Source organism: Salmo salar, chromosome ssa02 (genome assembly GCF_905237065.1).
Source record: "Salmo salar chromosome ssa02, Ssal_v3.1, whole genome shotgun sequence".
Classification (NCBI taxonomy): domain Eukaryota; kingdom Metazoa; phylum Chordata; class Actinopteri; order Salmoniformes; family Salmonidae; genus Salmo; species Salmo salar.
This window is the reverse complement of record NC_059443.1, coordinates 37,829,299-37,852,924: the sequence shown is the minus strand read 5'-3', so window position 1 is coordinate 37,852,924 and position 23,626 is coordinate 37,829,299. Positions and strand designations below refer to the sequence as shown.

The window sequence follows — 23,626 nt, the reverse complement described above, 5'->3', positions numbered from 1 at the left end:
GTAACCGCTCACTAAAGAAGAGGCTTATTGAATCATCCCATATTTCTTAATGAAAGACATGAAGTTTAGAGGCAGGACTGTCAAGTGACTTGTCGTCTTGTGACTCGGACTGAAGAGGAGGGTGCGATGGAGACTGGACTTTAACAGTGTACATATATTCACAAGTGACGTTGAACATAAACAGTGCAGTAAACTGTTTGTGATTCTAATGCAGTCTATGCTGAACATATTCAATTCGCAATATAGATGCCAAGCTGTACAAAATGGCAGTACGACAAGGAGATCAAGTACATGCCAATGAAACCCATGCACATTTCTGCTCTAAGGGACTCCCAAACAATAAGCAATGGGGCTGAGTTTGCAGAGAAATACTGTTTGTTTATTTCAAGTACACATTAATGGTGTAATACAGAAATGTGGTTAATCGAGGGTTGGGATGCCACACATGACTAGGTTGAAAAACACACCTTCCTAATATCTTGTTTAAATGGTCCCTTTTCAGCACATCGGTCCATCTTTCACTTCATATCCTGGAGAAAACACACATGCCGTTTGTATACAACTATAGATTCGGGCTCTTCTCTTTCCTTGATTCCTCATCTACTTCTCAAAACGCATTGGAGAAGATCAGAGGGAAGATGAACCTTAGATCTTTCTTCCCTCTGATCTTCTCCTCCAATGCATTTTGAGAAGGAGCCAAAGAGAGAGGAAACATTGAGGGAAAGATGAATTGAGTCATGCACTACATAATGAGTTTAGTACAACCCCTGTTGGAGGAAAGTGGGCATTGCTCGTCTGTCGACCAGCTGCCGCCGCAGCCTGACCACAGCAGAGTCCACCTGCTCTGCGGCCCTCTTGCCGTGCAGGTTGGCCACCAGCTGCAGACACGTGCCCTGCAGCCTGGAGAGCTCCTCTTCAGAGGACTGCAGGCAGTGTCTCAACACAGAACTACCCTGAGAGAAAAACACAAGACTCAGAGGGCTGAATTCAAACATGAGAGCAAGCACTAAACTCGACAACTGCATAAATCATGCATTGATGTCAATGGAAGACTTGCACAGAAATATGAGTCTACTACAGTAAATGGCCAAGTACATAATAAGAGAAAGTGTCATTCATGTTCATTTTTAGAGGAAGGTGGTTAGTTACCTGTATGAGATGAGCAGCCTCAGGTAACTGGGTCCCAGGGTGTCTGTGGTAAACCTTTACTATAGGCCTGTTCAGTTTCTCTCTGGAAAGTATATCCCCACTGTACTCAGGGCCCTGGAAAACACATGACAACATAGGAAGATAGGGGTGGAGTAGTGAAGTCACCCACTATCAACATTACAACCAACCAACCATTACACCAACGTTAGTGGCTCTTTCTTTACCAAATAAGCACAGATACAGACACTATCTCCAATGCACATGCTTATCCATGACAAAGCTTACAGACAGTCCCACTCACATACTGACCAGTGCTCTGTCATGGCTGTGACGAATGCAGTTCAGCTGCCTCTGTTTGCGGAAAATGGCCTGCCTGGTGGCTGCAGACATAGTTGTGAGGTTTTGCTGTGCGAGAGAATGAGAGTTTTACTATTTTGACTTTTAAATGTTAAATACTATCGTATGTCCCATGCTGTACCTTCAGAGTGACTGTCTCAGCTATTTTCTTCACCAGGGCGTCATTGACAGTACGATGGGCCGCTTTTTGCCTGGCGATGGCATTGCCAATCATCTGCCTGATGTTTTCTCGTAGCAGCTGTGATTGGTTCACAGCCAGAGTGGAAGACTCCAGAACCTGCTTACATTCTGAGAAGGGAAAGATATTGGTAATTCTTTATTTTTCAGACCTGTTTCAGCTGATATTTGCCTAGTATCCGCTAAGAGTGTATAGTAGAAATTGGCAATTTGTGGGACTAACTAGCAAATGGTAAGCCTACAGCTGCTGGTTTAAATAAATCCCAAATAAATAAATGAGTGGCTATTACCATAATTTCCGGACTATTGAGCGCACCTGAATATAAGCCGCACCCACTGAATTTAAAAAAAAATATATATTTTGAACATAAATAAGCCGCACATGTCTATAAGCCGCAGGTGCCTACCGGTACATTGAAACAAATGAACTTTACACAGGCTTTAACGAAACATGGCTTGTAACAAAAAATAAAAAATCTGCAGTAAACAGTAGCCTACCAAGAAAGTCATTGGTCACTATCTTCCTCCTCCTGTGCACTGAAACCACTGAAGTCATCTCCTTTCAAAAAAAAATAATTGTTTAAGCCGCGAGGTTCAAAGCGTGGGAAAAAAGTTGCGGCTTATAGTCCGGAAATTACGGTATGTAACTATTATGTAATTACACTGTCACCATGTCGCGTCTAAGACAAAAACTAGGTGAATCACTGACAATAAAACAAAGTGTAACCACAATAGTCACTATATGGGACAAGGTGACGTCAATGCAGTGCCATAAACTGTGTTACACTAGAACAGTATGTTATTGACATAGCACCTGGAGTGAAGGGGCCGATTGGCTCTGGTAGTTTTATGAGGCCTTGGGAGGGAGTTCCCCGTCCCCCTGCGGAGTGAGAGCCAGAGCCAGTGTGTGGTAGAAGCTCTAGAACACGCGCTCTCTCACTGGCACAGTCCAACAGCTGCCTACTGCACTGACCCAGGGTCTATACACGGCAAGGAGAGAGAGAGAGAAATAAGGGCTTCTTTTTTTTAACGGGTATATCAATAGCAAATCAAGGGATATCTCGACAACTTTCTTGAATAGGCATAATCATAACTCTATGCACCTGTATCCATTGAAAACCATAAAAAGAGAATGCGACCAATCACATTTATTTTATAAAGACCTGTGCACATTAGCATTTGTCATCGTGTTTTTACAGTAACCTGGCCTCTAGCAGTTAGATGTCATCACCTGTAGTTGTGCTAGTGTGCTCCTCAGAGTGCTCTCCAGCTCCTGTTTCAGCTCAGTGAGTTCTCTCTTCTCACACTCCAGTAAATGATCTGCTCCGTCTCTGCCCTGGAAACAGAACAATCATCTGAAGTATTGTTTTCTCATAGCCATACAGTAGATTGGAATACATATAGGCCTAATGTAGTCCAGCAAAGCAATACTGGGCAGAATAACTTGGGGTCAGGTGGAAATATGAAATTAACACAAATAAATTAAGTTGTGACACATGCACTGCACACACTGAACTCACAGTCTCAGTAGTAGCTGGTCTTATGGTCCTTCCCTCCACACTCTTCTTGTTGATCAGCGTTTCACACCTCAGGCTCCTCAGCATCCTCTCCAGGAGGCCTCTCTCCCGCTCCAGTTTAATGCATTCATGTGCCACCCGGCCAGCTTGTCGACGTATCTCGCCCTCCATTTCCCTCACACTGCGCATGTACTCCCTTGCTACTCCGACACTGGCCTCTGCACACTGCTCTCGGAAGCAGGGAGGGGGAAACGGGACCACACATGTGGTGGTGGTAGCATACGGGAACTAAACATGACATAAGATAATGACATTGAAGTCTACATATACAACAATATAACTTAATTTCATAAACTGTGATTGCATCATTTCGCAAAACAGCAATTACCACCAACATACATTTTAGGCTAAAGCTTATATAGCCAACAGGATTTAAAATAGTGCACATTCATTCACTATTAATTGAATTCATCATAACTTTAAAATATTAAACTCTCACCATTGTCCCTGTGTTTTGGGGTCTGACTTTATTCTTGCACAAAGCATCATGAGTATCACCACCTCCAACCACTTCAATTGTGTCTGTGCGCCTCGGGGTTAACGCGGTGGCGCTACAGCTCCGCGCACGGCTGATAGACCCCGGCCGTCCTGCGTGGGTTTGCCGCACCAAGTGTTCCGCTCGCCTTATAGAGTGCATCGTATCATCTCGCCAAGACTGCGGTCCCATCTTCACAGAGGCGAGGGGAACTGACTGAACAGGCATTTTCTATTTACGCAAGACTCTTTTTTAAAATCTATTTTTAACTATCAAGTCTCTTTTGAATAGGCTACAAATTACGAAAAGTGCCCCTCAACCCCCCGAGTGTCAAATAAACTAGCGTTGAAATATCATCTCCAAAGCAACAGTTTCCAAGTAACCAGAAACCATGGTCCTTTTTGTGATTGGACAATAGGTGAGTCAGTTGTGGGGTGAGGTCATGTCTAAATGGGATCCAGCTTTTGTGAAATTTACATCAAAAGTTGTTTTTTTAACTAACCCTAACCCTTTTCCTGACTTTATCCTAATTCTCAACTGCCACGTTAATTCTAACCTACTGCGTAAGTTCTCCTAAACTGGCTACAAAAAGCACATTCTGACAAACGCTGGATCCCTTCTAGCCATGACCGTTTACTTGGGATCAAATTCCCGAGTGTGAAGTTCAGAGCATATGAGACACCCGCGGGTCATGAAAGTCCCTTTGATCCTCCATGACATAGGCAGCAAAATACATGCAATGAAAACACACTACATTCAATAATTTCGGTCATATAGAGAGGTTTATTTCTCAATCTCACAAAGACTTAAAATGAAAACATGGCAGCAAATCCCCCAAAAACAGGCAGTAGGTCTAAAACAACATGAAAAAAAGGAAAAATAACATTAAAAGACAGAACATAAAATTAGAAACCTTTTCCAAAAATAAATGTATCAAACCATTCTGTAGTAAAATTAAACCCACCAAAAAGGTCAAAATAAATATTTTGGGGTCAAAAATGTTAACCCCTTCATGACAATCAAAATACCAAGCAGTATGATGTAGCTAATGTGTAAAGAGAATGGCAGTATGAATAAAAAAAACAAAAAAGCACATTCAGGGACAAAAAGCACAGAACTTACAGTATGACACCAATAAAGAAAGCTTTTGGGAAACTGCAACTTCAAACGGTCCAAATTCAACACAATAATAATCCCCCTTCTGATAGCACTTATCAATTAGGTTGCACTACACGATGCCCTGAAGGACACAAACAAATCTCATGAAACATTTCCCCATGTCCCATGCTAGTAGTTAATCAATGTCTGACATGGACCAACGTGTATTTAGAATTTGCATAAACGGTAATCTCAGTCAATGAAAGGATTTGATTGAGCCGTCTGTATTGATATCTTTCATTGACAGAGTACCATTTAAGCAAATTCAACATATACTTTGGTCCATGTCAGACATTAACTATTTGCATACTTCATCAATTAAATCAGTCAATATGAATATACAAATAAGAACGATGCCAAAATGGAGCAATAACATTATCATTATTGACAAATATCCAGTCAGGAGTGTTGTAAAGGACATAAATTGTTTTAACACAAAAACCAAGGTTTGCCTGCCAAGGTAAGATGCAACTACTGCAAATGTGCAAAACACAACTTTTTCAATAGGCCTACATAAAATTGTAGTTAGTAGTAAACTACCTGTGGTGAAAGAAAGTGCTGGTTCATGCAACTCATCTATATAAAATGTGCATTGTACCTTCATGGTTCCACGTTGTCTGCTCTCTCACTATCTTGTTTGTCTTTTTCATAATGTGTGTTTGACAGCAATCATGGGTTCAAATTTGTTCAGCAGGTTCTGTTGAAGTTCTTTGAGTAGATGATCACGTTCCTCGGAATCCAGGAGAACTTGCTAAATAAAACAGGTTTACAAATAAAAATATTCAGTGTTAATTTGGTCTACTCTTTAGTGCTTTTCTAAGGTCATGTATGGACATATCGCGCTCATGTACGGACATACCTCAATGAGTTTGTCTCTCTCCTCCAGGCTCTCCCTCAATTTCCTCTCCTCCCTCTCTTTGTCCTCCTTTTCGCTCCGCCAGGCTCGCTGGGTCTCCTTGTTCTCCTTCCCTCTCTCCCTCAGGTCGTTGCGTGTGTCGTTGAGTTGCTTTGACAGCGAAGACACCGTCTGACTATGATTCTGCTCTTGCTCCTTGAGAAGGAAGGGGGAAAGATGGGAAGAGGGGAAAGGTATGGGTTCAAATGACCAAACTATATTATAGGCTTGGTATTTTAGGTACCTCACTGAAGATGACCTGAATTGTGTAAAAGACAATGGAAGACACAGCACATCTCAGTATATAGAGGGAGCATCTTACTAGTCTTACATGGCTTCCTCTTCACTGATATGAAAGACAGGGATTGGTGAAAGCATCCACTACCATCATCGTTTACACTCACCTGCACTATGCCCTGATAGTCCTGCAGGGCGGTGGTGAGTTTGGTGACCTCCCGGCACATGGTGGCGCTGTGCTCCTCTCTGTCCTGAAGCCAGGCTATCACCAGGCTCTCCTTCTCCTTCAGCTGAGAGGCCAGAGCCCCCTCTGCCCCACCTCCTGACACCCCTTGGCTAATCACAGAGTCCGACAGTGCCTGGGGGAAAAGATTACAAATAATGAGGAGGAAAGTCTCCCTGAAGCGAGTGAACTCTAGAGCTACATGTAGAATTTTTGCATTGTAATTTCAGAAAAAGTCCATAAAATAGCTGCAGTAATAGTGTGTGAAATTTTTTTATTTTGGGCCAATACAAAATCGCATTCTAAAATGCAGACTTTCTATTTGACAACAAAAGCCAGATCAGTTTCTGTAATCAAAGATGGGGGGATAAAAACTAAAGCTGGGACGACAGACATTGCCTTACTCCTACCGAAGCGTTTTGTGTAATAGCCTATGCATTATGTTGATTCCTGCTTTAAAAGTATCTGCCTGTCCCTATTTCGCGGTCGGCTGCTATGTGAGTGAGCCACTCTTACTCCCTCTCCCCACATTGTGCAAGGAGAAATGGAACAATAGACATTTCACATTTGGAGCAACTTTGACATTTGGATAAACGTGGATAAACGTCAGAATCTGATGTCAAATTGATAAAACTGAGATCGTTGTACAATTAACAAAAATATAAACGCAATATGTAAAGTGTTGGTCCCATGTTTCATAAGCTGAAATAAGATCCCATATGCACAAAAAGCTTATTTCTCTCAAATGTTGTGCACAAATTTGTTTATATCCCTGTTAGTGAGAATTTCTGACAGGTGTAGCATATCAAGAAGACTATTAAAAAGCATGATCATTACACAGAGAATAAAAGGCCACACTGAAATGTGCAGTTGTCACAAAATAATGCCACAGAGGTCTCAAGTTCAGGGAGTGTGCAATTGGCATGCTGACTGCACCAGAGCTGTTGCCAGAGAATTGAATGTTCGTTTCTCTACCATAAGCCGCCTCCAACATCATTTTAGGGAATTTGGCAGTACATCCAACTGGCCTCACAACCGCACACCACCTGTTTGGCGACGTGTTGGCGAGCGGTTTGCTGATGTCAACTCTGTGAACACAGTGCCCCATGGTGGCGGTGGGTTTATGGTATGGGCAGGCATAAGCTACAGACAATGAACATAATTGCATTTTATCGATGGCATATTGAATGCACAGAGATACCTTGATGAGATCCTGAGGCCCATTGTCGTGCCATTCAGCCGCCACCATCACTTCATGTTTCAGCATGATACTGCCCAGGCTCAGTTCGCAAGGATCTGTACACAATTCCTGGAAGCTGCACATGTGCCAGTTCTTCAATGGCCTGTGTACTCACCAGACATATCACCCATTGAGCATGTTTGGGATGCTCTGGATCGACATGTACAACAGCGTGTTCCAGTTCCCGCCAATATCCAGAAACTTTGCACAGCCATTGAAGAGTGGGACAACATTTCACAGGCCACAATCAACAGCCTGATCAACTCTATACGAAGGAGATGTGTTGCGCTGCATGAGGTAAATGGTGGTCATACCAGATACTGACTGGTTTCTGATCCACGCCCCTACCTTTTTTTTTTTTAAGGTATCTGTGACCAACAGATGCATATCTGTATTCCCAGTCATGTGAAATCAATAGATTAGGGCCTCACTCACTCACTCACTGACCAATACAATAACGTTCTCGCCACACACACACACACACACACACACACACACACACACACACACACACACATACATACACACACACAACCAGCCAAAAGTTGACACACCTACTCATTCAAGGGTTTCTTTATTTAATTTTTTTTTTTTACATTGTTGAATAATAGTGAAGAAATCAAAACTATGAAATAACAATATGAAATCATTAAGTAACCAAAAAGTGTAAAACAAATAAAAATATATTTCATATTTAGATTCTTCAAAGTAGCCACCCTTTGCCTTGATGACAGGCTTGCACACTCTTGGCATTCTCTCAACCAGCTCCATGAGGTAGTCACCTGGAATGCATTTCAATTAACAGGTGTGCCTTGTTAAAAGTTAATTTGTGGAATTTCTTTCCTTCTTAATGCGCTTGAGCCAATCAGTTGTTGTGACAAGGTAGGGGTGGTATACAGAAGACAGCCCTATTTGGTAAAAGGGCAAGTACATATTATGGCAAGAACTGCTCAGAAAAGCAAAGAGAAATGACAGTCCATCATTACTTTAAGACATGAATGTCAGTCAATGTGGAACATTTGAAGAACATTAAAAGTTTCTTCAAATGCAGACGCAAAAACCAACAAGCGCTATGATGAAACTGGCTCTTGTGAGGACCGCCACAGGAAAGGAAGACCCAGAGTTACCTCTGCTGCAGAGGACAAATTCATTAGAGTTATCAGCCACAGAAATTGCAGCCAAATAAATGTTTCAGAGTTTAAGTAGCAGACATCAACTGTTCAGAGGAGACTGTGTGAATCAGGCCTTCATGGTTGAATTGCTGCAAAGAAACCACTACTAAAAGGACACCAATAATAATAAGGAAAGACTTGCTTGTGCCATGAAACATGAGCAATGGACAGTAGACTGGTGGAAATCTGTCCTTTAGCCTGATGAGTCCAAATTTGAGATTTTTGGTTCCAACTGCCGTGTCTGTGTGAGACGCAGAGTAGATGAACAGATGATCTCCGCATGTGTGGTTCCCACCGTGAAGCATGGAGGTGGTGGTGTAATGGTGTGGGGGTGCTTTGCTGGTGACACTGTCTGTGATTTATTTAGAATTCAAGGCACACTTAACCAGCATGGCTACCACAGCATTCTGCAGCGATACGCCATCACATCTGGTTTGCGCTTAGAGGGACTATCATTTGTTTTTCAACCGGACAATGATCACACACCTCCAGGCTGTGTAAGGGCTATTTGACCATGAAGGAGAGTGATGGAGTGCTGCATCAGATGACCTGTCCTCCACAATTATCCGACCTCAACCCAATTGACATTGCTTGGGATGAGTTGGACCACAGGAAGGAAACTCCTTCAAGACTGTTGGAAAAGTATTCCAGGTGAAGCTGGTTGAGAGAGAATGCCAAGAGTGTGCAAAGCAGTCAAGGCAAACGGTGGCTACTTTGAAGAATCTAAAATATATTTTGATTTGTTTAACACTTTTTTGGTTACTACATGAATCCATGTGTGTTATTTCATAGTTGTGACATCTTCACTACTATTCTTCAATGTAGAAAATAGTAAAAATAAAGAAAAACCCTGAAATAAGTAAGTGTGTCCAAACTTTTGACTGGTACTGTATATGCACAAAGAGCCAAAACATAAATCTGATAATACTGGATCCTATTTTGACAGGTTGCACATCAAAATATCAATCATGCATTCCCTAAATATGTAAGATAAATAGCTTACTTTTTAAATATTAGGCTACCATCTCAGGTGACTTACATGGCACTGTAAAAATGTGTCTAGAGCCCTGGCGCTAATGCAAAGTAACTGTACATTAAAACAGTGGTTTTATTGTTCTAGCAATGTTCCCGCAATTTTTTGGGGGGCACTGAGCAAATATTTGGTCTTGTGAGAGGAAACTTGAACCTTGTGAGAATTTTGTGCAACTTCTGATGCACATTTACACTGAACACTGAGGCTGTCCCCTTACAGTTTTAGACAGTAGCCAATAGGCTATTTGAGCATAATGTAGGCCTACCAACAAAACGGTGCGAATCCCATAACATTTCCACATTGAAATCGCTTTTGATTTCTATGACATAGCCTACAGTAGCATATATTTGCTGTTCAGGCCTACATTGCATGAGACTTTTAAAATATTTTTACATTATGAAGGGCTTGACATTAATTCATTACTTTTTACCGGGTCTGTAACAACATTGGCCAAATAGGTGACTGTACATTGCATTTTATTGTGTTGTATGATGCAAGAAACCACTTTACAAAATATAATTAATTATTATTACCATACAGAGAATTAGACAATGTAGGCCACCCCTCTGCCTATTATCTTATTTGCATATTCAAGCCTGTCTCAAAATACAACGCCCCTTTAGACATAAGCTTTTTACCAAGACAGCTTGAAATGTAGCCTACATGTTTTGTGTTCTTGTAGGAAACAGTAACTCCCCATTGCTGACCTATACGTATCTATAACTGGGCTAATAACTTGGTAACTAGCAAAGAATATCAACAAATGTGCATATGCGCTCTGATCTGAAAAGCTCAAGACCGCTGATGGGCGACACCCGCCAATATAATTCTACTCCGTTGGGCAAAATCAGAGACTCAATCTTGCAAAGTTAGATTTGTTTTGGTTTGTTGCATTGAAAATGGGTTGATATAATGTTGATTCGATCACAGAAAAAAAAACAATCTATATGGTGCAAACCAGTGGGGCGAACTCCGTTAAGTGAGTCTCTGTGCGACATGGTATTTATTCTTAGAGGGAATATTAGCAGTTTAGAGGGAACATTGCGTTGTAATCTATTTATTGTTATCAAGCAAAATAGTTATTCGTCACAATGTGACTTTTTGTCCATATCGCCCAGCTGTAGAAAACTGCCCCCCCTTACATCCCTAATGGGCGTGGTCATCTCCTCCTCAAGCACAAGGAAGCCAAGGTAGAAATCGCTCCGTCATTTCCTGGTTGCTAAAATTCTACACTCTTCGAACTATTTCAGTTTATGTGAGAAAACATGCACTGAATAGTTCATTGTCATTAGTATCATTGTACCATCTAAAATCGCAGTGAAATATCTACGACTGTTTGAAGTTGGTGGACGAAACTGAAAGTAAAATAGTCTCCACCATGGTCCATGCTATCCGGGATCATTGGATGTCGGATAGCGCTAACCTCCCCACCGTATTGCAGGGAACTGGTATGCGTGGGAGTGGGAGAGAGTTGTTTATATTCCGCCTAAGTGTTGTTGCAATTCGCCTAGCTTCCACATCGGTGAGACAATCGACATGTAGCACCTTTAACTTGAATAACAGAGGTCAGTGCATGCAGCACTGGTTACTGAACTTGACACAGACAATTGTGGGCACACTAAAAAGAGATATACCTGGAATCAATTCTAGATCAGGAATGGTCAAACGAATAGATACTCAAATTACTCAATTTGTTATTTCAAGACATCTGGGTCTGTATTTACAAAGCGTCTCAGAGTAGGAGTCTTGATCTAAATCCTACAGCATGTGCACGAATACAAAAAGTGTAGACTTTACCGTGAAATGCTTACTTACAAGCCCTTAACCAACAGTGCAGTTCAAGAACAAGAGAATATTTACCAAGTAGGCAAAAATAAAAACACAATAAGAATAACAATAACAAGCCTATATACAGGGTACCGAGTCAGTGTGCAGGGGGTACAGGCTAGTTGAGGTAATCTGTACATGTAGGTGGGGGTGAAGTGACTATGCATAGGTAACAAACAAACAGCAAGTAGCAGCAGTGTACAAAAGGGAGGGGGGGGGGGGGTCAATGTAAATTGCCCAGTGGAGATTTTTATTAATTGTTCAGCAGTCTAATGGGTTGGGGGTAGAAGCTGTTGAGGAGCCTTTTGGTCCTAGACTTGGTGCTCCGGTACCGCTTGCTGTGCGGTAGCAGAGAAAACAGTCTATAACTTGGGTGACTGCAGTCTCTGACAATTTTATGGGTTTTCCTCTGACACCGCCTATTATATCGGTCCTGGATGGCAGGAAGCTTGGCCCCAGTGATGTACTGGGCTGTTCACACTACCCTCTGTAGCACCTTACGGTCAGATGCCGAGCAGTTACCATACCAGGCGGTGATGCAACCGGGCAGGATGCTCTCGATGGTGCAGCTGTAGAATCTTTTAAGGATCTGGGGACCCTTGCCAAATCTTTTCAGTCTCTTGAAGGGGAATAGGTTTTGTCGTGCTCTCTTCATGACTGTCTTGGTGTGTTTGGACTATGATAGATCATTGGTGATGTGGACACCAAGGAACTTGAAATTCTACCTGCTCCACTACAGCCCCGTCAATGTTAATGGGGGGCCTGTTCGGCCCGCCTTTTCCTGTAGTCCACGATCAGCTCCTTTGTCTTGCTCACATTGAGGGAGAGGTTGTTGTCCTGGCACCACACTGCTAGTCTGACCTCCCTATAGGCCATCTCATCATTGTCGGTGATCAGGCCTACCACTGTTGTGTCATCAGAAAACTTAATGGTGGTGTTGGAGTTGTGTTTGGCCACACAGTCGTGGGTGAATAGGGAATACAGGAGGGGACTAAGTACCCACCCCTGAAGGGCCCCAGTGTTAAGGATCAGCGTGGCAGACGTGTTGTTGCCTACTGGGGACGGTCTGTCAGGAAGTCCAGGATCCAGTTGCAGAAGGTGTTTAGTCCCAGAGTCCTTAGCTTATTGATGAGCTTCATGGGCACTATGGTGTTGAACGCTGAGCTGTAGTCAATGAACAGCATTCTCACATGGGTGTTCCTTTTGTCCAGGTGAGAAAGGGCAGTGTGGAGTGCGATTGAGATTGCGTCATCTGTGGATCTGTTGGGGCGGTATGCGAATTGGAGTGGGTCTAGGGTTTCTGGGATAATGGTGTTGATGTGAGCCATGACCAGCCTTTCAAAGCACTTCATGGCTACCAATTTGAGTGCCATGGGGCGGTAATCATTTAGGCAGGTAACCTTCGCTTCCTTGGGCATAGGGACTATGGTGGCCTGCTTGAAACATGTAGGTATTACAGACTCGGTCAGGGACAGGTTGAAAATGTCAGTGAAGACACTTGACAGTTGGTCCGTGCATGCTTTGAGTACATGTCCTGGTAATCCGTCTGGCCCTCAGCTTTGTGAATGTTGTTAACCTGTTTAAAGGTTTTGTTCACATCGGCTACCGAGAGCGTTATCACAGTTATCCAGAACAGCTGGTGCTCTAGTGCATGGTTCAGTGTTGCTTGTCTCGTAGTGAGCATAAAAAGGCATTTAGCTCGTCTGGTAGGCTCGCGTCACTGGGCAGCTCGGGTCTGGGTTTCCCTTTGTAGTCTGTAATAGTTTTCGAGCCCTGCCACATCCGACGAGGGTCAGAGCCGGTGTAGTAGGATTCAATCTTAATCCTGTATTGACGCTTTGCTTGTTTGATGGTTCGTCTTAGGGCATAGCGTGATTTCTTATAAGCGTCCGGATTAGTCTCCCGCTCCTTGAAAGCAGCAGCTCTAGCCTTTAGCTCGGTGCAGATGTTGCCTGTAATCAATGGCTTCTGGTTGGGATATGTATGTACAGTCACTGTGGGGACGACGTCATCGATGCACTTATTGATGAAGTTGATGACTGAGGTGGTGTATTCCTCAATGCCATTGGACGAATCCTGGAACATATTCCAGTCTGTGCTAGCAAAACAGTCCTGTAGTGTAGCATCCGCGTGATCATCCGCGTCATCCACTTTCGTATTGAGCGACTGGTACTTCCTGCTTTAGTTTTTGCTTGTAAGCAGGAATCAGGAGGATAGAATTATGGTCAGATTTGCCAAATGGAGGGCGGGGGAGAGCTTTGTATGCATCTCTGTGTGTGGAGTAAAGGTGGTCTAGGATTTTTTCCCCCCTGGTTGCACATGACACACTGGTAGAAATTTGGTAAAACTGATTTAAGTTTGCCTGAATTAAAGTCCCCGGCCTCTAGGAGCGCCGCTTCTGGGTGAGCATTTTCTTCTTTGCTTATGGCCTTATAGAGTTGGTTGAGAGCGGTCTTAGTGCCAGCTTCGTTTTGTGTTGGTAAATAGACAGCTACGAATAATACAGATGAGAACTCTCTTCATAGATAATGTGGTCTGCAACTTATCATATGGTACTCAACCTCAGGCAAGCAATACCTCGAGACTTTTAATATTAGACATCACGCACCAACTGTTATTGACAAAAAGACACCCCCCCCCACCCCTCATCTTACCAGAGGTAGCGTCTCTGTTCTGCCGGTGCATGGAAAATCCCACTAGCTCTATGTTGTCCTTATCTTCGTTCAGCCACGTCTCGGTGAAACATAAGATGTTACAGTTTTTAATGTCCCGTTGGTAGGATAATCTTAATAGTAGGTCATCAATTTTATTTTCCAATGATTGTACATTAGCAAGAAGAATGGAAGGCATTGGGAGTTTACTCGCTCGCCTCCGGATTCTCAGAAGGATCCCCGATCTGCGTCCCCTTTTCCGGGGTCTTTTCTTCACGCAAAAGACCTGTTCCAGCAGGATATCCTTCTTGTCGGACCTAATTTAATTCAACCTATAGAGATACTGTATGTTGAGGTGATCCCCTCACCTGCATGTCTTTCTGAGAGCTCTCTAGCGCCTCCTTCAGGCAGAGGAGAAGGGACTCTTTCTCCTGTTGGACTGCTTTGAGGGCCATGTCCCGCTGTCTCCACACTTCCCTCTCCTTCTGCACCTCCCGCTGCACTCGCTCCTTCTCAACCAGCTCCACTCTCAGTTCCTGGGGGTTAGAAGAAAAAAATGAAGCCCTTATGTGAGAAATTACTAGTAACACCTTTGACTGAGTAACTATAGTATATCCAGCATAACGTTGCCTTTGTTAATGAAAGTGAGTGAAAGAAAGTGTGTGTGTACTTGTTCTACAGCAACTGCCATACACTGGTAGCACAGCAATCACACGTGTGTGTATGCTTTCAACTTCAGACTCACATTGATGATGTCCTGGTTACATTGGAGTACAGTGTTGAGTGTGGAGAGGTCTTTCTCCCGGTCTCTTCCAGCCTTCTTCAGTTCCTCCAGCTCGCTCTCCATCCTCTTCTCCTTCTCACTCATCTCAGAGCGCAGAGCCTCCAGGGCTAGCTAAAGATGAGGTAGAACATAAGACATCAGCAAAATAACCTTGTATAGAAATGCTCTACATCCCATATTATACAACGGGTGGGTCTAATCCTGAATGCTGATTGGTTAAAACCGCATACCAGCCGGTGTCTATTCCACAAATTGCCACCGGCTAAATATATGGATGTTAAAATGCCTATTTACTCTGTTCCATCTGGACTGTCATCAGCCCAGTCAGGCAACTTATAAACTTAATTTCGACTATAAAAAGCATCTATACATTATCTCAGATTTATTTTAGACTACCAATTTGTTTTTAACAGCGGAGATTTGTATAAACCTTGCAGTCTGTCTCGCGACATTTGCAACATCGTATTTCAATATTGAAACAATCTCCTGCTGTCCCATAGTAATGAACGTGTCGGGATTTCGGACGAGACAGACAGGCAGGCACCCTATATCTGCCAGTCGAAATCATGAAATCAGCTGGAGTAATTTTTATGGATATATACAAAAAATGTCAATTGAAAAAAGTTCAAACGAAACGCAGCTAATTTGCAGTCTTTCCAGCTTCAGTTTGAAGTGATTGTGTTACGGTAGCTGTGTAGTTGGCTAGCTCCCCTGAACAACAGTGTCCTGACAAGTGTGCACATTTTCTATGCCAGGCGAAATCACACCAAATTAGCTCATTGTTATGGATGTATCCAAATAAATATCACTAGAAAACAGCTTAAACAAATGCAGCTATTTTGCTGTTATTCTGGCTGCACTTGATTGTAAGTTAGCCGTAGTTGGCTAGCTAGCAAGCAAGGGATAAGAACGTTGCCAGCCAGTATGGCAATGGAACATTTAGAACGAACAACTGGGTCGCGTCCATAGATACAGAACAAGTAGAGTGAATGACTAGGATTGCTAGAGACGCGACCCAGATGTCTGTCGGGACTATATCTTGTGGAAGGATGAAATTAATCCAAATAACGTTTAATGAAAATATGTCAATCATTATTAAAATATGTTGGTAACCCGTTGTATTAAAAGTGATAATGCCAGAGAAGCTAGTGTTTGGAGGATATATTGGCACGGTTTGCCAGAGACGAAACACACCCATACCAATATATCCTCCAAACACCGGCTTCTCTGGCATTATCACTTAAGTAATGTCATTAAAAAAGGAAATATTTACGCATATTATTGTTCATGCTTTGACAGTCTACACAAGTTTATTTTGAGTTTATTTTATTCTAAACCCATAGTTTATTCAAATCATAATCAAATGGGATCAATCTGAGCCCTCACCTTATTGTCGGAGAGAGTTTGTTTCAGATTGTCAGTGAGTGCTTGTGTCAGTCTGTCAGCCACGTCTGTCCCTGTCCCCACCTCAACACACACCTTCCTGATCAGACACATGCACTCCTGAGACAGACAGGGAGACAGGAAATTAATGTCTGATCATGGATTAACACACGGCTTGTCCCAGAGATGGCTTCAGAAAAGGACTTGATGTGATAAGAAAAAAATTACATGATATCAATTACACCAGAATACAAAATCTGCATTTAAACAAATGTCTCAATGATAAATATTGAGACAATGATAGTTAAGAAAACAGGGTTTGCCCCAACCACTCACAGCTGGACTGCTGTTACAGTGCTATTTGGGTTGATAATTGGATTTGTTCCAACATTTGACTTTCTTTGTTTTTTTAAATGGATTATTTGTGTACCCGTTTGACATTTTACTGCATTGTTAGGAGCTAGTAATATAAGCATTTCACTGCACCCACTATAACATTTGCTAAACTGTGTACACACCCAAATAAATGTGACAATAAAAACATGAACATATATATGTCAATACCAGTCAAAAGTTTGGACACACCTACTTACAAGGGTTTTTTTATTTTTACAATTTCCTACATTTTAGAATAATAGTGAAGACATCAAAACTATGAAATAACACATATGTAATCATGTAATAACCAAGTGTTAAACAAATCAAAATATATTTAATATTTGAGGTTCTTCAAAGTAGCCACCTTTTGCCTTGATGACAGCTTTGCACACTCTTGGCATTCTCTCAACCAGCTTCATGAGGTAGTCAACTACAATTATTTTCCAAAAGTCTTTAGGGAGTTCCGTACATATTTGGAGCACTTGTTGGCTGCTTTTCCTTCACTCTGCGGTCCAACTCATCCCTAAACACCTGAATTGGGTTGAGGTCGGGTGATTGTGGAGGCCAGGTCATTTGATGCAGCATTCCATTACTCTCCTTCTTGGTCAAATAGCCCTTACACAGGTGTGTTGGGTCATTGTCTTGTTGAAAAACAAATGATAGTCCCACTAAGCGCAAACAAGATAGGATGGAGTATTGCTGCAGAATGCTGTGGTAGCCATGCTGGTTAAGTGTTCCTTGAATTCTAAATAAATCACAGAGTGTCACCACCAAAGCACCCCCACACAATCACACCACCTCCATGCTTCACGGTGGGAACCACACATGCGGAGATCATCCGTTCACCTACTCTGAGTCTCAAAGACATGGCGGTTAGTCTTAAAAATCTCAAATTTGGACTCATCAGACGAAAGGACAGATTTCCACCGGTCAAATATCCATTGCTCATGTTTCTTGGTCCAAGCAAGTCTCTTCTTATTATTGGGTTCCTTTAGTGGTAGTTTATTTGCAGCAATTTGACCATGAAGGCCTGATTCACACAGTTTCCTCTGAACAGTTGATGTTGAGATGTGTCTGTTACTTGAACTCTGTGAAGCATTTATTTGGGCTGCAATCTGAGGTGCAGTTAATTGCCGATTTCTGAGGCTGGCAACTCTAATGAACTTATCCTCTGCAGCATAGGTAACTCTGGGTATTCCTTTCCTGTGGCGGCCCTCATGAGAGCCAGTTTCATCATAGCGCTTGATGGATTGTCCGACTGCACTTGAAGAAAATGTCAACGTTCTTGACATTTTCCGTATTGACTGACCTTCATATCTTAAAGTAATGATGGACTGTCATTTCTCTTTGCTTATTTGATCTGTTCTTGCCATAGCCCTATTTGGTAAAAGACCAAGTCCATACTATCTTCTATATACCACCCCTACCTTGTCACAACACAACTGATTGGCTCAAGCGCATTAAGAAGGAAAGAAATCCCACATATTAACAAGGCTCGCCTGTTAATTGAAATGCATTCCAGGTGACTACCTCATGAAGCTGGTTGAGAGAATGCCAAGAGTGTGCAAACCCGTCAAGGAAAAGGGTGGTTACTTTGAAGAATCTAAAATATACAATATATTTAAATTTGTTGACACTTTTTTGGTTACTTCATGATTCCATATGTGTTATTTCATAGTTGTGATGTCTTCACTATTATTCTACAATGTAGAAAATAGTACAAATAAAGAAAAACCCTGGAATGAGTAGGTGTGTCCAAACTTTTGACTGGTACTCTATATTAAACCGATTTGATTGATCTATTTGGCTATGTTAAGCTAAGGAGGTTTGCTCACCCATACAAACTTTAGTGATAAATTGATTTCTATCTGCTAATACCACTATATCTTAAGTTAGGTCTGGGAGTTTAAGAGCTTGGGGTGTCCATGTTGTGATGGCAACATTCCACAAGCTCAGCCAGTGTCTCATTCCTGAGTGAAGTGGATCCCTGTGTTTTCAGCATGACTGCATTGTCTCCCCTCATAGAATCACTATGAATCACTCACCTGGATAACTCGGTCTCTGCTGTGCAGCGAATGCCCCAAACTCTGCAGAAGCAAGTTTCCCCCGTCCTTCTGCGGCAACTGAAAAAGCCATAATCACGCCATACACAGCACTTAGATGAAGGATGTCAAGTCAACAGGGGGCTGGCATTGTTGCAGCGATATTAGAGCAGACTAGCCTGGTCCTAGATCAGTTTGTGTTGTCTTTCAAACTGATGACAATGACCACAGGCGTTGCCAAGACAGCACAAACAGATCTGGGACCAGGGTGGAGCAGCAGACCTCTCCATTTTGCAGCCAGTGTCTTGTGGGTGATATATGCCACCATGTTACAGCTGATGCTTTCAAAGAATGCAGGCAATCAGTTTGTATTCTTGTAATAAATTTAGAACACAGTATAAACCTATAATCTGCCCTGCAAGTGCCAAGTGTGAAAGTTCCCCATCACAAAAGCTTGATATACAGTAAGACCTCACACAGAGCACACAAATACTTAATCCCAATGATTGACTTATTTGACCTTTTCCAGGATTGGGTGGAGCTAATACCAGATTCCAGGCAAATTAAAATATTTCCTTGTGTAGAGCTGACTGTGGTGCTCTTAATCGTCAAAGCTCTTCGTGGATTTACAGCTCCCATTCCCAGACTGAACTTGCTAATAGGGCTTCTTAAAATATCCCAAAAACTGGAACTCAAGCCAGACCTGAATCTCAGACGTGAATCTCATGAAATGAGAATGAGTTTGGGTAAGACGCCGTAACAGCTGGGGGTGAGGCCCAGACATGCTAGAACCATAGGTAGATGCCGGGTTGAATAACTTGAGTCTACGGTAAGGAGATAAGGCTAACAGACGCCACTCAGCAGCTGAGTAGCGTGTTAATGATCTCTTTATGAAAAGCCATCCTGAGCTGCAGGGCAAACTCCTCTAGTTGGGGAAGATTCCAGGGAGATGTGTGGTTGTGTGTGGTTATATGAACGCACCTGCATTAAGGAAAGAGGACACTCCCTGGTCCAGAGACCAAACAAACTGTAACACACCCATCATTCCTTGCATAATGCTTTATTTGCGCTTAGTCAATACAAGCAGGGCTTAAAGACATTGCTATCCAAGTGATTCTGAAGACGTGTATGTGTGTGCGCACGCAAGTACATGCAGAGGAAGCATGTTAGGGAAACTATGTTCAGGCCATTATATTGCTGTGCACCGGCTGACTAGGCCTATACCTGTTTATCGTGTATAAAACGTCAGCAGTCTGGTACCATGACAGGGAGTGTCAACCTTAGTTGTGTGTACGCAACCAAATTATCATGACACTTCCATTCTGCTCACCAATTTAAACTGTTTTCTTTCTCAATAAGTTACTATAAATACTAATGACCGGTTCCCCTGAGACTGCCTCGTCCTGGAGAATCTCCATTGAGAATGTTTTTTAGTCCATGACTGGGGTTCATTTGTGTCTGGGAATCCAGCTGAAAATGTCGAAACATGGGGGAAACAAGTAGAGTGGAGAAAAAAAATTCTGTAAACTGCTCAGTGCTTACCTTAATCCAATCCTCTGGTCCACTGACATTGGTATCTGGTTTGGTTTTGGTCCCGTGTTTAAGCTCAGTTTCTAGGGTCTTGATGCGTGCCATAGCTAGATCAAGCTGTCCTCTCAACTGTCTGACTGCAAGGTGCACTCGACCTGTATTGCTCTGAAATGAATTAAGAAATGTCTTTAACAAAATGCAGTTAAATTGTCACTTTTAATTCTGTTGAAGTCCTATTCCTGTATTTATAAGTAAGAGAATATTCAGAGTTAGACCTTTGTACTGGCTACAGACATTATAGATCCTAGATGACATATTACAGATCACTAAGTAAATATTTACACTCAGTGATAGACGGAGTGATCCACAGACCACAGGCAAGGCAACCTGTCGGAAAATCCTCATTTAGGGCAGAGATATTTTCCTGACTAGGGAAGGGCTCATTTATAGGCTATGGGAACCCAAAGTGTTGTCGTCAGAAAATAATCCTTGCCCAACTCATAATAACTTCCTGTCATTATTTGGCATGCTGGATTTTGATAGGATATAAGATAAATCTCACCTCTCTGTGTAGTGGAATAAACTCGTCCCTTAATTCAGTCAAAACATCATTGGTCTCTCCATCCACTTCCTCTCCTCCATTCTCCCGCTCTCCAAAATTCAGCACCCTTGTTACCTCAGGGGAGGATGTCTCACCTACCTCTCCTGAATATCGCCCTTCCCTCTTTCCCAAAACGGGAATCTTACTCCCCGAAGGTGAACTGACAGGCTTTCCTTCAATACCTTTCAACTCTCTGAGGACCAGGAGAGACAAATCATCTGGAAAATCAAATGGATCACGGCAATCCAGCGAATCCAGTGATTGGATGGACTCAGTGCGAGAGGACGCTTGTAAGGAGAGAGTGGATCCAGCCAATGACGCTGGGCTAGAGTTTAGCGACGGCACCCTTGACCAATGAAGAGGCATGCTCTGCGACTTGTCCCGCGACAGGGCCAAGGGGGGAAAGGGTTGGAAGGGTAGGCGGCGGGGAACCCCACAAACTGACTCGTAGGCGGAGTCGGACACCCTCAGAGAATCACATCCCTCACAATTTTTCCCCTTTGTGCATCTTTTCCCCGTTCTCCTGAAGTATGGACATGCGTCCCATTTCTCAGACCAGCACTCATACTCTGACAGGGCCATGTTCTCCTTCAACATTTCAATGTAACCCTCTCTGTCTCCCATTCCCTCACCATCCTCCTCACTAGTGCTGCTCCTCATCCTGAAATCCTGAGGGTGTCGCTGGCGGTAAGCGCTGCGTACCCACTGCCTGACCTTGTCCCTCTCCTGGGTCAACTTCTGAAGCCTCTCAGAGGATAAGACCCTCACTCTGGAAATGACAGAGTCAAACTTGAAAACCCGCTCTAGAACGGAAACACATTTGCCACACAAGAACTCCCCCCGCCCACTGCCCCGTGGTACGGACTGGCCTAGTATGTGTGTCAGCACAGAGAGAAGGTCCATTGCTTTGGCGGGTGAGGACAGGGACGAGGGAGACGTTGTGGAGCCAAGGGACATGGTGCTACCTGCAAAGTGGGAAAAGAAAACATTAGAACTCACACACACGCGCATACACGCACAGAAGTGCGCACACACACACACACACACACACACACACACACACCTCACCCCAGGGGCTGCCTTGAGAAGACCTGGAGAGACTTCCTCTACCCGGTGAGTCTGATGGAGTCTGAGGCTGACCATCTTTCTTGTTCTGACCCCCAAAGAGCCATCGCCGTTGGTTACCATGCAGGTCACCCCCACACACCAGACACCCCTCACCTTTGCCTCTGGAGGACATAGTAGACGGAAAGGCTAGAAAATCCCCTGATGTCCACAGAATGATCTTCAATATTCTGTTGGAATAAAGCAGAAAAGATTATTGGCTGCAGCCTCAACTAAATATACTGTAAACTTTTTGATCATGGTGTAGAGAATGGTTGGATGTCTAATCTTAGAATTACATTCTGTATAATTGCGCTTGCTGGCAGTGACATTCAAAGTAGTATTTCCAAGTCAGACCTGAGTTTTCAAAAGCTGGCTTCACTTTTGGCCCACTTATAAAAGTGATCTGCTCTCACTAGTTTGCCGCTGAAGAGCTTCGATTTTTGCTTTGCCTGTCAGTTCGCTTTAATATTATATAGTGTGGATGTTTTGCTCAGTGCGTTGGCTCTTTTCGCGCACAGCTGTGACTGTTTACAGTAGCAAACCACAGCCGCCTACACGTCGACCTTGAGCCACGCTGACAGTACATTTCGCAAACTGTCAAAGCAAAAAACAAGTATCACAAACGTCCACGATCTCTCCACCATTCGTCTCACTGCTCGCTTGTACCTATCATTATGAACTGTAGGCTGCTGTTGTTTATTCCTATACCATATCGAAAGATGACCGTTTCTGGTGTAAACTACGTTTATTTCTGTTGCCCGTGGTACACAACGTATAACCAAGACCAATGACCTGCCTATGCAGTCCTATTTTAAGCAACATAGGTGTGTATATAAGTTTCATTCCGACAGCGCGGAGTCCGTAACCACGAAAGTTCTAGGCTACGTGTTAACAGTTTGAATCAAGCAGTGTGACTTTACCAAAATTATTTCGTCCTTTAGAGTTTGCCAAAATCACAGATTTGTTTTCTGTATGTCCACTTTTAGACCATCTGCATGCATAAAGCTTTTGGATGAGTATGGCTTATATGTCTCTCGAAGTTAAATCTGGTTTCGCGCTCTGAACCCGATAAAGTTGGGAAGTCTTGAACGCAAACTTGAATCCCGGTGGCATCCTTGGTGAAGTTAACCGGGTCCCATCTAAACGTTGTAAAACCATTCATGACTTTACCAATGACCACATAGTAAAAAATAAATACAATAATTTTTAAAAAAGTGTCTTACAATGTCAACCAGGAACTCGAGCGCACTGCAGTAGCCTACACCGGAAAGGAGCTGTGAGTGTGCGCTACCTTGCAGACGTCATTAGTCATACCTGGGGTGTATTCATTACGACGAAACTGTTGCGAAACGTTTCGGAAACGGAACGAAACGGGGAGGGACCTACCTGAATTTGTCCAATAGAAAATCTCTGTTTGGACTAATGATTACACCCGTTTTGAGAAGTGAGTGGCCGTATGTCAGCAGTCCATTTGATTATTTTCATAGGCACACTTTTCATTGGTAATGTACAGTGTCAGAGCTCCTCCCTCAACTAAAAGCGAGAATGGAATGGAATTCAAGTTTATGCAACATTATAGATTACATTTGATTCTGATGGCAATCATTCCCAGAATATAGCCCCCCCCCCC

The 23,626-nt window shown here is 43.0% G+C and overlaps 2 protein-coding genes across 5 annotated transcripts; both read right to left on the bottom strand.

Moving 5' to 3' along the window:
* Positions 1-353: 353 nt before the first annotated feature.
* Positions 354-4,085, bottom strand: tektl1 (tektin like 1). The gene is made up of 8 exons (XM_014169982.2): positions 3,700-4,085; positions 3,204-3,488; positions 2,915-3,019; positions 2,498-2,663; positions 1,628-1,794; positions 1,459-1,554; positions 1,150-1,263; positions 354-953 (listed from the first exon to the last, which is right to left on the bottom strand). The coding sequence occupies exons 1-8, from the start codon at positions 3,961-3,963 to the stop codon at positions 756-758; spliced, it is 1,395 nt and encodes a 464-aa protein (XP_014025457.2). The 5' UTR covers positions 3,964-4,085; the 3' UTR covers positions 354-755.
* A 413-nt stretch (positions 4,086-4,498) lies between these two features.
* LOC106582353 (nuclear matrix constituent protein 1) lies at positions 4,499-23,325 on the bottom strand. Of its 4 annotated transcripts, none has more exons than XM_014165390.2 (11): positions 23,220-23,325; positions 21,958-22,184; positions 20,851-21,854; positions 20,301-20,453; positions 18,762-18,839; positions 16,342-16,458; positions 14,917-15,066; positions 14,540-14,707; positions 6,193-6,384; positions 5,753-5,944; positions 4,499-5,644 (listed from the first exon to the last, which is right to left on the bottom strand). In XM_014165390.2, the coding sequence occupies exons 2-11, from the start codon at positions 22,127-22,129 to the stop codon at positions 5,540-5,542; spliced, it is 2,331 nt and encodes a 776-aa protein (XP_014020865.1). In that variant the 5' UTR covers positions 22,130-22,184; positions 23,220-23,325; the 3' UTR covers positions 4,499-5,539. The 4 variants fall into 4 exon arrangements, with proteins under 4 accessions (XP_014020865.1, XP_014020875.1, XP_014020886.1 ...); XM_014165400.2 differs by lacking the exon at positions 23,220-23,325 and adding an exon at positions 22,917-23,189; XM_014165411.2 differs by lacking the exon at positions 23,220-23,325 and adding an exon at positions 22,351-22,369.
* Positions 23,326-23,626: the final 301 nt, after the last annotated feature.